Consider the following 14,596-nt stretch of genomic DNA (forward strand, 5'->3'; position numbering starts at 1 on the left):
CCAAGGTTTCTCGTTGTGCTCAGATGGGGATGGAAACGATAATGCAATATTGATGTGAGGAGCGCAACCCGAGTACATTATCCACGGAGCCGGCACGTTTTTATGGCCGTGGTGAGGTTGGCGCTGGTAAAGCCCATGAGATTCCCCTACGAAAATAATGGGGTTGGACTTTGGGGAGGGGTTGGGCATCACACTGAGATGGGGTACATGGGGTCAGCCAGTGAGAAGACCTCGAAAGCCTTATGGGGATGGCACCCAAAGCTCCTTAGAGGACAACAAAAACCCAACGGTGATGGCACGTAGAGCTCCATGGAGAGGAAACTCTCAGATGCCATGGGAATGTCATGCAAAGCTCCGTGGAGGAAGCACCCAAAACCTCATGGAGGTGGAACCCAGAGTCCCATGGAGAAGGTACCCCGAACCCCAATGGGCATGGCACTGAAAGCTCCATGGAGATGACAACCAAACTCCTATGGGTGAAGCTCCCGGAGCTCCATGGAGAATGCATCCCAAACACCACAGGGGAGGCAATAGGGTTGGGTTCCCCACAGCTTTGGGATTTGGGGTGGGTGAGGGGCTTGGGGCAAAGCTGCTGAACTCAGCTTCATCTGGTGGTGAGCCTGGAGTAAATGAGGAAGAAAAATGCCCCCCAAAATGGGAAAAAGAGCTGAAAACCAAGGAGGGAAGGGGAGAAAAATGGGTCAGAATCCCCAATGATGGGGTCAAGCACAGCCGCTCCCCGCCAGAGCATCATGCATTAGTAATGGCCACCGATCCGCCGGCGCTGACGGCATTTCTTCCAGAGGGAGGAACAATTGGGGCTGTAACTGGAGCCAGCATGGGGCAGGTGGAGGGGCTCAGGTGTCCCCCGTGGCCTTTGGGGTCACCTGTCTGGATGCTCACGTGGAGATGCACATCCCTGGGCTGGTAGCGCGGGTGCTGCTGCTGGGGGGGCATCCAGATGAGTGCGAGGTCCTTGGGGTGCTTTTGGGATGGGGAGAGGTTCTGGGTGCTCATGGAGATGTGAGATCCCAGAATCTGCTGTGGGATGGGGACAAAGTGTGGAGGAATGGTATCCGGAACCCCACTGGGATGGGACCAAGACCCACTGGGATGGTGCATGTGTCACACGGGGATAGTACCCGGAGACCCATCGGGGTGAAACCCACATCATATGGGGAAAGCTCCCAGAGTCCTGTCAGGTGGCACCCAGAGCCTCCATACAAAAGGCACCTGAAATCCCATGGAGATGGCACCCAGAGATCGATGGGGAAGAAACCCCAGACTCCATGGTGCTGGCACCCAAAGCTCCATGGAAAAGTGACCCGAAACCCCATGGGGGTGGCATCCAAAGAGAAGACACTCAAAACCCCAGTGGGCTTGACACCCAAAGCTCCATGAGGACGACAACCAAAACCCCATGGAGATGCCATCCAGAGCCAAACAGAAGATTCCCTGAACCCCAATGGGCATGGAACCCGAAGTTCCATGGAGAAGACAACAAAAACCCCATGGTTTTAATATCTGGGGCTTCATGAAGACCTCTAAAGCCCCATGGGGATGGCAACCAGAAACCCCATGGAATAGGCATCCAAAACCCCATAGGGATGTCATTCAGAGCCCCATGGAAAAGACCCTCCAAATCCCCATGGAGATGGCACCCAGATCTCCATGGAGGAAGCACCAACAACCCATGGTGTTGGTACCCAAAACTGCATTGTGGATGACATGCATGGCCCTATGGATATCCATGCACAATACGTTTTGCTTTCTGACGCCCTTCAGCATGGACACAATTGGGACAGGGTGCCCCCCTGACCCCCAATAATGCCCCAAATCCCGTCTGCCCCATACTGGACAGAGTGGGAAGAGACTGGTGTGGCTCGGGGGCCACCTGCTGGGCAGAGGGGACAGTGTCACCCCCAGCTGTCCCTAAAAGACCCAAGAAGGGAGGAGGACAGAGAGGGGAAATAACACGCTCTCTCGTCCTGCTCCCTCTCAAGGGCAAAATGAACAAAGCCTGCAGGGCTGGTGGGTCCAATTGGTAGCAGTGGGGTGGGATGTCCCATTGCCACCTATGGGGCCGAAGGTGGCAGAGGGTGTCAGGCTGGGTGCTGGCAGCAGGTGGCACTGGCACGACGCGGATCTGCCACTCTGACCTCAAAGCAACGCATCAAATTTGGGACAGAAGCTGCAAATTAAGCCAGGATGGGGGTAAAGGGGACAAGACACACGTGAGACCAGGGCCCAACAATGGGCTGCATCCCCTTCCCCTTGTCCTGCCCCACAACACACCAATGCTGGCTAACTCACATCCCTGTGTGCATCATCCTACATCCCAATCTCCATCCAGCATCAAGCCAAGCATCACACATGGGATTTAGGGACATGGCGTGGCGGGCGTAGAGGTTGGTGATGGGTTGAAGATTGGACCAGATGATTGAGCCCAGAGGGTTTTGGCTGTGGGTTGATGATTGGGCTTCAAGATCTCAGCAGTCTTTCCCTACCTGAACGATCCCATGAGCGGATGGGGTGTTGATGGATTGATGGCCTGGTTGGATTGGGTGGCCACAACCCAACTCTTTTCCAACCTTAATGACTCCATAGAAAACAGGTGCGTGCTCAGCATCCGACCCCACACAGCCCCACTTTCAGTCAATGTAGGGTTGGCTTCCATCAGTCAATGTAGGGTTGGCTTCCATCAGTCAACGTAGGGTTGGCTTCCATCAGTCAACGTAGGGTTGGCTTCCATCAGTCAACGTAGGGTTGGCTTCCATCAGTCAACGTAGGGTTGGCTTCCATCAGTCAACGTAGGGTTGGCTTCCATCAGCCAAGTGCTCATCTTCAACCCAAAGAATGACCCATTGGGCACCGTCAATCCCACAAAGCCAACGAGACGGGGCAGAGGAGCCCTATCCTGCATGAAGCTGAAGCACCACCAGGCAGCCTTTGAGGTATATACATATTTTTGTTTTTTTTTATTTTTAAAAAAGTTTACAGTTCTGTCATTATACACAACTACCGGAGAGGTTTATACTCTTAGAGAAGAGGCATTTTGTCAGCGGGGGGCGGATGTGCCCACTACATCACAAGGCAAGGGGGGAAAACCAAAAAAAGAGGGGTTGGGGAAGGGAAAAAAACCCGAAAATAAAGAGTTTAGACTCTTATGGAGGGGCAAAACGCCCCGATCTCTTCAAGTATCACACGATAGGTACCAAATACAGTCAGTAAAATAATGGCCATTTCTCACGCTGCAAACACCCCCGCGAAAGTGCCAAGTAGAACTTGGGGCAAGCAAAAGAAAAAGGAAGAAAAGAAGCATTGGGACACCTCTGACCCTTCCTAGGATGGGAAGAAGAGACTTGGATGTGGGGTGTGTGCTCGTCCCAGTCGAGGTTTGAGTGGTACTGAGCTGATGGCAAAGCTCTGCTCCATGCTGCCTGCAAAGCAAAGCCATGAGATGGAGGCACAAAGCCACTGGGGGACACATCCTGCTGAGGTCGAGGAGCTTCCAATGACCTGAACTATAGGATGGAGGAACAAAGCTGCTGGGGAAACACATCCCACTGACCCCAAGGGAAGGTGCTGATGACACCAAGGAGCTTCCAATGACCAATAGGATGGATGAAGAAAGTCATACACATCAAGGAGTTTCCAAAGACCAAATCAATGGGGTGGAGGAACAAATCCATTGGGGAATGCAACTCACTGAGCCCATAGCACGGTGCTGATGACACCAAGGAGCTTCCAATGACCAAAGCTATGGAATTAGAGAACAAAGCCATTGGGGAACACATCCTGTTGAAATTGAGGAGCGCCCAATGAGCAAAGCTACGGGTTTAGAGAACAAAGCCATTGGCAAACATGTCCTGCTGAAATTGAGGAGCTTCCAATGACCAAAGCTATAGGATGGAGGAACAAAGCCATTGGGGTACGGGCTCCATTGATCCCATAGTGTAGCATCGATAGTATTGAAGTTTCTAATGACCAAAGCTGCAAGATGAAGGAACAAAGCCATTGAGGAACACGTCCCACTGACCCCAAGGGACAGAGCTGATGACACCAAGGAGCTTCCAATGACCAAAGGGATGGAGGAAAAAAACCTTTGGGGAAGGCATACAACTGACCCCATGGCACAATGTCCAGGACACCAAGGAGCTCCCAGAGACCTTTCTGGTGGCTCATACACCAGGGAGAAGCAAAATCCTCAGCAGCCAAAAGGGGAACTGATGGGAGCAGAAGGCAAAGCCTGTTTCCAATTCAGCACCAAGTTTTGGGATGAGGGAGCTCACCCAAGAGCAGGGATGGGGCGTTACGGGTAGGGCTGGCTGAGGCTCCCGTTGCTGCAAGAGAGCACAAGGCAATGACAACACTGTTTTATGAATGCTAAAAATGAAAAGGAAGAAAAAAACCCCACACCCTCAAGATGAAAAAGAAGAGCTACCATGCTGCAAATACGGCTCCACCTTTGCCTTCCAGTCTACACACAAGGTGTTACTTACAAGCTATTGGTTGGAGGGAGATTTCTTTCAGGAGGAAGACTTGGAAAAAGAGGTGAAAAAATGACACAGGAGAAAAGATGGGGAGGAAAAGAAGGGAGTTGCCAGGAACCCTGAGCAGGGCCAAAGCATTGCCAAGCACTGATTGCTGGGTAACCTCTGCTTTGCAGAGCACTGATTTCACAAAGCGAGGGGGAGAAACGTGCAAGTGTGGAGCATCAAAAACAAAGGTGGGAGGGATGGAGTGACGGGTTAACCTGCAAAAAGAAAGGGGATGAGGTAATTAGAACACTATTTTTTGTACAATATTGAAAAAATACACATTTTTATTGTGTTTTTCTGTATTTTTTTTTTCTTTTTTTCTTTTTTTTCCTTCTTTTAAACTGATATCACCACCCAGCACTTACTCTACTCCTAAGTAGCACCTACAGTAAAGGTTATAGCACAAGCAAACTGCTAGGTCAGCAGGTAAGCAAGGTAAACAGTGCCAGCAAGTGTGGCCCCTCCCACCCCCAAATAATGAGAAAACAGCGTGCTAGATAAGAGTTAAGTACACCATTACATGTTAAATAGTTAATATTACCCTTCCAACAAGCCACAAATGCTAGATAGAGAACTTCAGCACAGTCACTAGCCACAGCCCTACATTACTGATTTAAAAGAAGAGAGGGGCTGGGGGGAGCAAGGGGAAAAAATAAAGGGGGAAAAAAGCCCCTTTGCTTCATGCCCGTAATTAACATAAATGAAATTCTTTGTATATTTTTATTAAGGAAAACCATGCCAAAGCAAAATGATACTTTATGAGTTCTTATCTCTCTCTCTTTTTTTTTTGTCTCCTCCAAAACGAAATGAATTGATTGTGCTTCATGAATTAGAAATAGGATTGTAACCTTTCAACCCCGCTGACTCAGAACTCGGTGGCGTTCCTAAAGGAAAAAACCCAAATGGACCCATCCGACATTCAGAACTCCACTAAGAGCAGCGTGGGGTGCATCAGATCCCACACACCATCCCATAGGCTGCCCCACAGATTAAAGTATCTCACCCAAATGCCCCCTCCCCCAAAATACAGCAGGTCATGTTCAGGTTTAAGATCCACCTCCGCTCCCATCTCTGATGCACAACTATCCAAATTCAAGTATACCAGCATCCCAGGTAGGCATTTGCTCCGCTCCGTAGCATTGAAACAAACAAACACAAATCTCATCTGGCTAAAAAACACCCAAAGAAATCAAATATTTCATTCTTTAAAGAAAAAAAAAAATCAGGGAAAAAAATAAAATAAAAAAATAGAGCAGATTCACTTCCTTCCTCAATTGGTGCTTTTAGGCTTTTTTTTTCTTTATTATTATTATTATTATTATTATTCTTTTTTCCTCCTAGATCACATTCTTCGTTAACTTTAAGGACCTGTAATCCTGTTGTACACACACAAGCAGATGGCTACCAAGCTGGTGCAGAAGGGGAGAAAAAAGGAGAATAGAATGGGTGCCGATGGGTTCGTGGACTGCAGCCAAAGGGGGGCAGATCTCCATAGATCCAAAGCTCTCAGCATGGCTCATCCATCTGGTCACAGAGCCCTCCCAGGAGATGGAGGTGTATGCGAGGTGTACGACCATTCTTCAAGCAAGGGGGGGGGGGGGAAAGAGCCATGAAAGGCAGCAGTTTCAAAAGGATGACGAAGTAAGAGTTGGGCTTCACATGTGCTCCAGCTAAACCAAAGAGCATTGTTTGTGTTTAATTCCTCCTCCCAGCGAGGGGACAGCTCGAAATCCAGACCAAAAGAGATAACATCCAGATGAAGGCTTCCAAAAGTCCCAAAAGCGGATGGATGGACCAGTGGTTGTCAGTCCCTACGGTTCAGAAGGGCAGGCAGGAGTCCGCATATAAAAATGGACTTAAAATCCAAGTCTAAACTCTTTTAAGCTTCAAGGCTCTGAATAACTCCATGCATTTGTGCTGGTTCTACTCAACGTTTTAAATGTGACTCCGCATCAAATACCATCAGCGAGGTTGACCTGAAGGAGCCACCTTTCATTCCACTGTCTGATCTACGCAGTTAATAGCACATCCCTTAGATTTATCTCAAGAGAAAACACTGTTCCATGCGAGCATCCAAGGTGGTGTCTTTGGAAACATCGATCGGAAAGCAAACATCTTTGCTAACTCCCTACCTACCAGGGCAGCTGTTTGAGCTGACAGTTCAGTAGCACACAAGTTGACTTGGCCAAATGGAATCTGAATGCATGCATTTGGGCTGCATATTGCTACCAAAATGGAATGTGGGAATATGCTATGCACCTCGGGTTGAGAAATGACCAAGAAAAAAAAAAAAAAAAATCAAGATCTAAAGGGTGATATATATATATATATATCAATGCTATTATTCATAAAAACCTTGTTTAGTAATAAAAAAAATTGCTTTGTTTAAATATGAATATTATAGTCTGCTTCTCATGGTTAGGAAATTAGAGTCTCTCTGAAAAGCAGGTTGCCTCTTCTACTACAACTCCATATCCTGAGCCTCGTCTTCCGAGAAGTCGGACATGGAGCTCTCAGACGAGCTATCCCCGGTGCCTTCTTCCTGCTCTTTTAGTGCTTCTTCTGTTGCATATTTCTGAATGTATTCTGTGTGTGACAGAAAAGAAAAGAAAAGATGCGTAAGCAGCATGTATTCAACAGTTAGAGGATGGCTTCAGAGTGATCTGGCAACACGGCGTTTGGTGAACCTCAAATCTTACCGTAGGGTCATCTACAGCAGTACAGGTTATAGCACTGATCACGGGATTACCAGATTCCTCTCACTCAAGGCAGCACAGCCTGGCAACGAGGTGTGAAAATGCTCAGAGATGAGCATGAAAACACACACAGCCTCTGTGCTCCTACATTACCAGCTCACACACATAGCTAGAAACAACCTAAATCCTCCCTTGGATGGCTTAGCTCAACCCATTCCCGTGATCTTTCAGGACCCTTCCAATATAGTCCCATCCTATGGCTATATGATCTTTAAGGACCCTTCCAACCTAACCTATCCTAAGCCTTATGATCTTTAAAGACCCTTCCAATACAGTCCACCCTATGGCTCTATGATCTTTAAGGACCCTTCCAGCCTAACACATTCAAACATTCTATGATCCTTAAGGTTCTTTCCAACCCAAGCCATTCGATGATTCTGTGACCTCTAAAGTTCCTTCCAACCCAAACCATTCTGTGATTCTATGATATTACATAGCCTGAGCTTAAAAAAATATTATCTGAGAGTTTAAATTGAGTTGTTCCCCTGGCAGGAAAAAGGGGGCTCTTCATGGGACTGCTTGTATACTGGGGCACGTTGGAGCTATGGGCACACCAATGCAGTTGGAGTCCCTTCTTCCCAATCCAAGTCTGGGAGAGACTGTGCCTAAGCAGAGCTGTCTCTGCTCATCTCCTGCAGCCAGTTTCACATCAGCTGTAGGATTAGCCAAGGAGGAGCTGCAGGGAGCTTAGAGCACTGCAGGTCAACAAAAGAAACCATGTCTCACAGCAGGTTTCACACCACACCAGCTCCAGGCACCCAGATCAATGAATTGCAGCCAGGAGCCAGCAGGAAGCTGTGCAGAAAACAAACTGGTTTAACTGGGATTCCTGCAGGCAGGCAGAATCACCACTGCTGACTGTGGCTCATTCTGCTTTTCCACACAGAGAAATGGAGCAGAAAGCAAATGGATTGGGAACAGGCAGATTGAGACTGGGAACTGCTTCTGCAACATCCCCTGTGGGATTCAAGGAGGATCTGGAAACCTGTGGGCTGAGGACATCGCCAGCAGAGAAAATCTATTTGTTACATGTGTGCATGCTGAAAAAGCAGCTTCAGAGTATGGACAAGTGCTGAAACAGCAGTATCCCAACAGCACATCTTCCACGCTGCTCTGCAGGTAGGAGAGGAGCCATTTTCCTGCTGTTCTTGGGCAGTTTCAGCTGTGAAGTTGTTTTCTTAAAGCTACTAAAATGCAACAAACCCTCCTTCAAACAGCAACACTAAGATGTGAAGGGGAATATCATCATACCCCTTACTGGGAACCTAATGTGATCCCAAATCCAATGGGTTTGGGTATCCTCAGGCACAGCACTTAGCAAGCCATCCTGCTCAGGACCAACCAAGAAAAGAGATCTTAAATGAGAGCTTGGTTCTGTGTTATTCCATTCCTTGATGGACAAGAAGGACCACATTTTCTGTGTCTTTATCACTAATATTAACAGAAATGTACAAATTCCATGATAAATTCTTACTTGTTTAGGTCTCACAGCAGCCACAAACCTTGTGCAACATTAACTCTAAGCCTGTCTCTTCACTGCTTTATGTGCCTATAACTAAAAAATGAAGGAAAAAAGCAATAAATTATGTATTTGCAGATCCTGAGCTTCCCAAAGCAGAGAAGCTGTTACAATCCACTGCCTCGGTTTTAACATGTCCAAGGCTATTTTTAAAAGTGCTTCAATATCAGGAATGACAATATTTAGCTCTATCCTATACTTGTCACGCAAGCCTGGAAAGAGACAGGACACTTGGGTACAGGGAACATGAGACACATTTTAAGCACTTAAACCTCCTCCCAGATCATCTTCATCGCATCTGACTGCCGAGATGGAAACAAGGGAGCAGCCCCTCCCATTTAGCCTCCCTCAGGGATGCCCTCAGCTCTCCCCTGTTGGTTAGCATCAGTCCCTTTGCCTTTTCCAGGGTGCATCTGTCTTTTTTTTCCCCCATCCTGGTTTGTTAAAGCACAGAGGACACTCAAAGTGTCCCTTCATGCTGGCCTTGGAGATTTCATCTGACAAACCATTCTGCCTGGAAGCTTGTTTCCTAAGAAGAAAAAGCAATGGGCTCCAGGATACCAAACAGGGCAGATCTGCAGAGTAGTTCTTACCATCCTGTCATGCAGCTGTCAGAGGAATCAAACAGCGTGCCAAATAACTCTGTATTTAAATCAAGCTTGGTTTGACCTCATTTGTAGTTCCACCCTTGGAGTCATGTGGCATCACAACACAGTGAGTCAAGGTTTAACTGCTCTGCATTGACGTGGCACAAGGGATGAAAGGACTCCAGCACCAAACTCCACCTCTTTCTGGGCTACCTGCACTCCTTGAACAGCAGGGATTTCACAACGCTGCCCCATCGCACATGGGAGGATGGTTACAAGAAGCTGCTCATGGAGGCTCTCCTTGCTGAGCAAGACCTGCAAACCTTCCCAGCAGGGCTCCCTGGGTGAACAAGCCTGATGATTATTCAGTAACGACAAACCACCCAGGTGGTCACAGCCCCTACCAAAAAACTGAAGATGCAATCTGGGCCAAAGAGTGGATTAAATGCTGACTGTGTCCACTGGATCAAGTATATAAGTGAGTGGCTTTTGCCATGGGCCTGTTGCCTCTGCTCCTGTCTGCACGCAGCTGATCCCAGGGAGCTGTTGGCTAATTATTGCTGACTTGTCTCATCTGTCCCTCTAACCCTTCTGTAAGCAGGTACACCAGCACCCTCACAGGCTGTGCCAGGGCTCACCCACCCATATCAGCCACTGTTAATGTCCAGCCCAGGCTCCTCTAGCTGAGTTACAAGCCTGTGATCACATCCTGCTCATGGTGGTTACAGGATAAATCACTCCTTTATTCTCTGAAGGCACCCCTGACACATTAGAGCTTACAACCCCACTCACTATTCGAAATCAAACTCTCCAACTCTTTATCTCTTGTCTTCAGAGGAATCTTCAACACCATCTCTACCCCATTACATCCTTCCAGACATTACTAACTGGTCTGCAGCTTTCTTTAATGGCACACTCTGAACCAGCATAAAGCACTAAGCCTCGGCTGGAGTAGGAGGTAACAAAGAATTTGCTTGGCACGTACTGAAAATTCCTGCTCTGTCATGGTACAGAACTGCTTTCTGCAGTGCTATTGCTGATTCCTGCCCTCAGATAACTTCCCAAAGGACTGCTAACAAGCTTTTTTCTATCCAGTAATCATGAAATGGGTATTGCCACTTAACCTGAGCACTTTTCCTTGCTCCTTCCTCAGCCACGTATCTTTTCTTCCCAATTGGTCCTCTGACCTCTAAAACAAATGGGGCTGCAGTAATGGAAACGAGTGGGGACTGGCGAAAACCTGCAGCAAAGTCAGTCCTCGTTCCCTTAGGCTGAATCACAACAATACTGATATCCTTACCTTTAATTTTCTGTTTGTACTCTTCTGGTCGGTGGAGGTACATGGCTGCAGCGTCACCATTTAGAGGATCTATAGGGTTAGGATAGGCCAGCAGCTGGGGCAGGAACGATTCAAATATATTGGTGAGATCTGCAAAGGAAAGACAAGGATCTTGAACCCAAAACACTGTCAGTGCATCAGATGATGGTGCTCATAGGTAGTAGGGGTGGATGGCTGGACTTGGATGATCTTGGAGGTCTTTTCCAGCCTTGGTGATTCTATGGATTCTATAACACGTGGCCATTTGACAACTAAACCTGTATGTGCCAAGGAACCACAGCCCTGGAGGGATCCTTCCACTGCAGGGACTTTAAATGGTCATTATTTTAAAGGAAACCTCAGGGATGTCCCTCCTTGTTTCAAACAGCCAAAAGCAGCACTGGTTTAACAAGGACTGGTTGAATGCATGCAGGAAACCTAACAATAGCACTGAGAACCTGATACTTCATTAGGGAACAACAGGGAATATGACCACGAGGTCCCATGACTTTGTTGGTAGCTATTCTGGGTCTCTTCCACCTTAGTTCCTCCTTGAATTATCTGGCCATTTCCTCTGCCAGCGCAGGAGCGCTCTGGTTTCACTGCAAACAGCACAGCTGTGCTGAGAGGCACCAGGGAGTACAATATCCCCCCTTTGATGGTACATTCAGCAATGTTAAGGAGGCAAACCCTGGGACTGAAGAGATGGATGGACTCAAGGACTCCTGGGGGTGTCCTGACTGAAGGAGCAGAGCGAATGCAGTCACCCCAGCATCCTCTCTGCAGCTTCAAGGCATCCTACAGCAAAGCAAGGGAAGTCTGCAAGAAGAGAACTGTCAAAAGGTGCATTTTCCAATGCTGAGCTTCACCACCTGCTGTGAAAGGTGCTCTGCACAAAATACAAACCTGACTCTTTCAAGTTGCCTTATTCTGGTATCACAAAGAGAAATGCAGAAGGTTTTCTTGATGTTAATAATCAGAAGCAAAGAAAAAGCCAAGTTATTTTTTCTGCCTTTTATGAGCAACAGCAATGACAAGGATACAGCAGCACTTATTAGGAAGCCTCTTACAGAAAGCTTCCTTGTGAAATTGTTTGGAAATAGCACAGAAACCCCACTGTGACTGCATGAACATGCTGCAGAAGAGGGCTGCTATCCAGATGTGCTGTCCAAAGCAGAACTCAGGCTGCCAGAACACAAAGCCAGAGCTACACCAGCATCATTTCCTTCTGTCCAGCCATCCCCATGATGTGCAAGTGGAATTAAGGCTGGAGAACAGCAGCATGCATTGCACTAAGGTGGGTTCTGCTGCTCAATGAACCTTATAGGCTGTTCCCCAGCAGAGGGCTTGGTTTGCTCACATCTTTCCTTCCTCCACCTCCCATCACACTGTCCCTGGATGCAGCAGCATCTCCTCCTTCATTAACACCACCACTGGGTCACAGAGCTGATCTTTTATAACAAGACTATGCAAACTGTATGCGATGCAACTACAGTGCAAGGACTTTGGGCGTTCTGTTTAGGAGTAAAGTTCAGCAAGTTGCTATAGCAATTTGGCATCCAGGATTGACCAGGCTTAGTATTGCCTTACAAACTATGCTTGTGAGGAAGGTGAAGAGGCTCTTCTGTCTAGCAATTGCTTGCCAGTTCCAGCTTACATAGGTAAAGTCAGGCTTTCACAGGAGAACAGATCTGAAGTCTGCATTTCCCTGAGTATTTCCAACCTTAATGACTCTATGATTGGCCATGATGGTGATGGATTAATATCTGGATTAGAAACTTAGAGGTCTTTTCCAACCATAACAACCCTATGATATATTCTTTTCAACAATTTTAGCTTGCCCTAGATCCTGTTTAAGTGGATCTTCAACTACCAGTCAGCAGGGGTTGAAACATTAGGGTTACAGCCAACCACAACCCACACGGTATCACTGTGGGATATGGGATCACTGGGGGATCACAGACTTGTGCTCAAAGCACATCAGTCCAAGTGACAAACAAAACATGGCTGGAACTGGGTTTCCCTTTAGATACAGCCACTCCCCTCTTTCAATGCTGAGTCATCACTGGATGATACCGTGCAGCTGCCAGACACCATCAAGCAATGGATTGAGAGGAGTTTATGAAACGTTATGAAACGTTTTTGCCTCTCTGGCACAATAACAGGTTAAAAGAAGTGTTTTCACAGGGAAATCTTACATTTCACGTGACCTTGGCTCAGTGAGGAGTCTACAATTTAACTAAAAATAGTTGGCCTAAGAGCATCTGTATCCAGCAAGCCGTGTTATGTTAACACACTACAGAAGGGGGGCACCCACGTGATTGGCTCCAGGGGAATGCCAAAACTCACCATAGAGAGCCGTCCAAGTTTGATTGATTACATCTAGACATACAGTTCCTGACCTGAAACATATGGAGAAGATGGAATTAAACACAAGCACGCTCAGAAACACACTGCGGATTTAACATAATCTATTCCCCTTCCTTCACACCCCACTCTTTCAGATAAGGAATGATTTACCCTGGGGCTAATGGTAAGAAAGCTAACTTAAGATGCACTCTGGGCTGTTGGATTAGATGAAAGCATGGCTGAACTCATTGGCAAACCACTGCCAAGCCGTGGACACAGTTACAATTAGACTAAACCCTGAGCAAAACCACATGCATGAGGGATTTACTTACGCTTCATCGATGTTGGGATGGAAAATTTTATTCATGAATCCTGTGAAGAGACACGTTGGTAAATAGCAGAAAACAGCCAAAGCTTCTCTTCATTTTAAAAACCAAGAGAAGTCTGGAATTTACGGAATAAAGGCTCAGCCTAGCAGCTGAACAGAGAACCCCTGCTTTGCTATATATAGCTGTATAGTCTTCACAATAAGCAGGCAGCATCCTGACCCCAGGAACTGAACTTCACCCAAGCCCCAAATGACAGCAGAACCACAGCACAAATCTTAAGCTCAGTGTTTTAAGATTATTATTTGACAGTGCTTTCTTTGTTCTGACTCACAAATTAAGTTGTCAAGAATAATTCCTGTGGCTCCCAGAGATATGAAATCATGGCAGAAGATGCCTCATGCTTTAAGACACCCCAGGTTGCTGCTATCAGATATGAACCCACACCTTTCAGCCCTGTAGTTCAACCATGAGTTAAAGATAGAACCCCAAAATGCACCTCTTTTCCCTAAAAACAGAGCTTATAAAACAAGGAGATTACAGGGATTATTACATGCTTCACTTGGCACTACAGCCTATATACAAGTAGAGTCCATCTATAAAAACAAACCCCATCTACCCCAAAAGCAAAGTTAAGAATTTCAGCTAATGACTAGAAGCTGTTGCAGAACTTTGCTCCCAAACTCTTCCCTTTTGGGTTTTTTTTTTGGCTTCTTCCTATCAGTGAGGAACACATTCCCATGCAGAAGAGGCAAGGAGCCAAGACATAGAACTGGGTTCTCCCATTGGTTCATTGGAAAACAGACAGTGTGTCCCTACATACTTCTGCTTTGCAGAATCACTTTGGGATACTGACTGAATAGAACCCCAAAGCTCCTCAAAACACATCCCAGTTCTCTCCCCAGAGCAGCAATACCTTCTCCCAACTCTGTCTAGCCCTGCTGCATCACTGATGTAGTGACTGCAGTGAGTGACAGCATGGCTCCCATCTGGGTAAGAGCTGACATATGGATTTAGCTGCCTTTCCTTCCATGTATTATGACACAAATATAATTCCATGTTTACTCCTACTACTCGGGCTTTTGCATAAATACAACGCTGTCTGAAAGCAGAACCATCTCTAGGAGAAGAACTGCACATACAGCCCCATGTTAACAAGTGGCTTTTAGGATCATTCCGTGATTTAGCTTGAAAAACTGA

The 14,596-nt window shown here is 47.0% G+C and overlaps 1 protein-coding gene across 7 annotated transcripts in view; it reads right to left on the reverse strand.

The window, feature by feature from the left end:
* Positions 1–2,948: 2,948 nt before the first annotated feature.
* The window catches only part of UBE2H (ubiquitin conjugating enzyme E2 H), a 39,779-nt gene continuing 28,131 nt past the window's right edge, over positions 2,949–14,596 (reverse strand). For all 7 annotated transcript variants that reach the window (XM_015856546.2, XM_015856326.2, XM_015856474.1 and 4 more), the window contains 4 exons: positions 13,403–13,442; positions 13,071–13,123; positions 10,704–10,832; positions 2,949–7,127 (listed from right to left, as the gene is read on the reverse strand). In XM_015856546.2, coding sequence (XP_015712032.1) covers positions 7,003–7,127; positions 10,704–10,832; positions 13,071–13,123; positions 13,403–13,442 — 347 coding nt within the window. In that variant the 3' untranslated portion in view covers positions 2,949–7,002. The remainder of the gene's footprint in view (positions 7,128–10,703; positions 10,833–13,070; positions 13,124–13,402; positions 13,443–14,596) is intronic.

Source organism: Coturnix japonica, chromosome 1, assembly GCF_001577835.2.
Source record: "Coturnix japonica isolate 7356 chromosome 1, Coturnix japonica 2.1, whole genome shotgun sequence".
Classification (NCBI taxonomy): domain Eukaryota; kingdom Metazoa; phylum Chordata; class Aves; order Galliformes; family Phasianidae; genus Coturnix; species Coturnix japonica.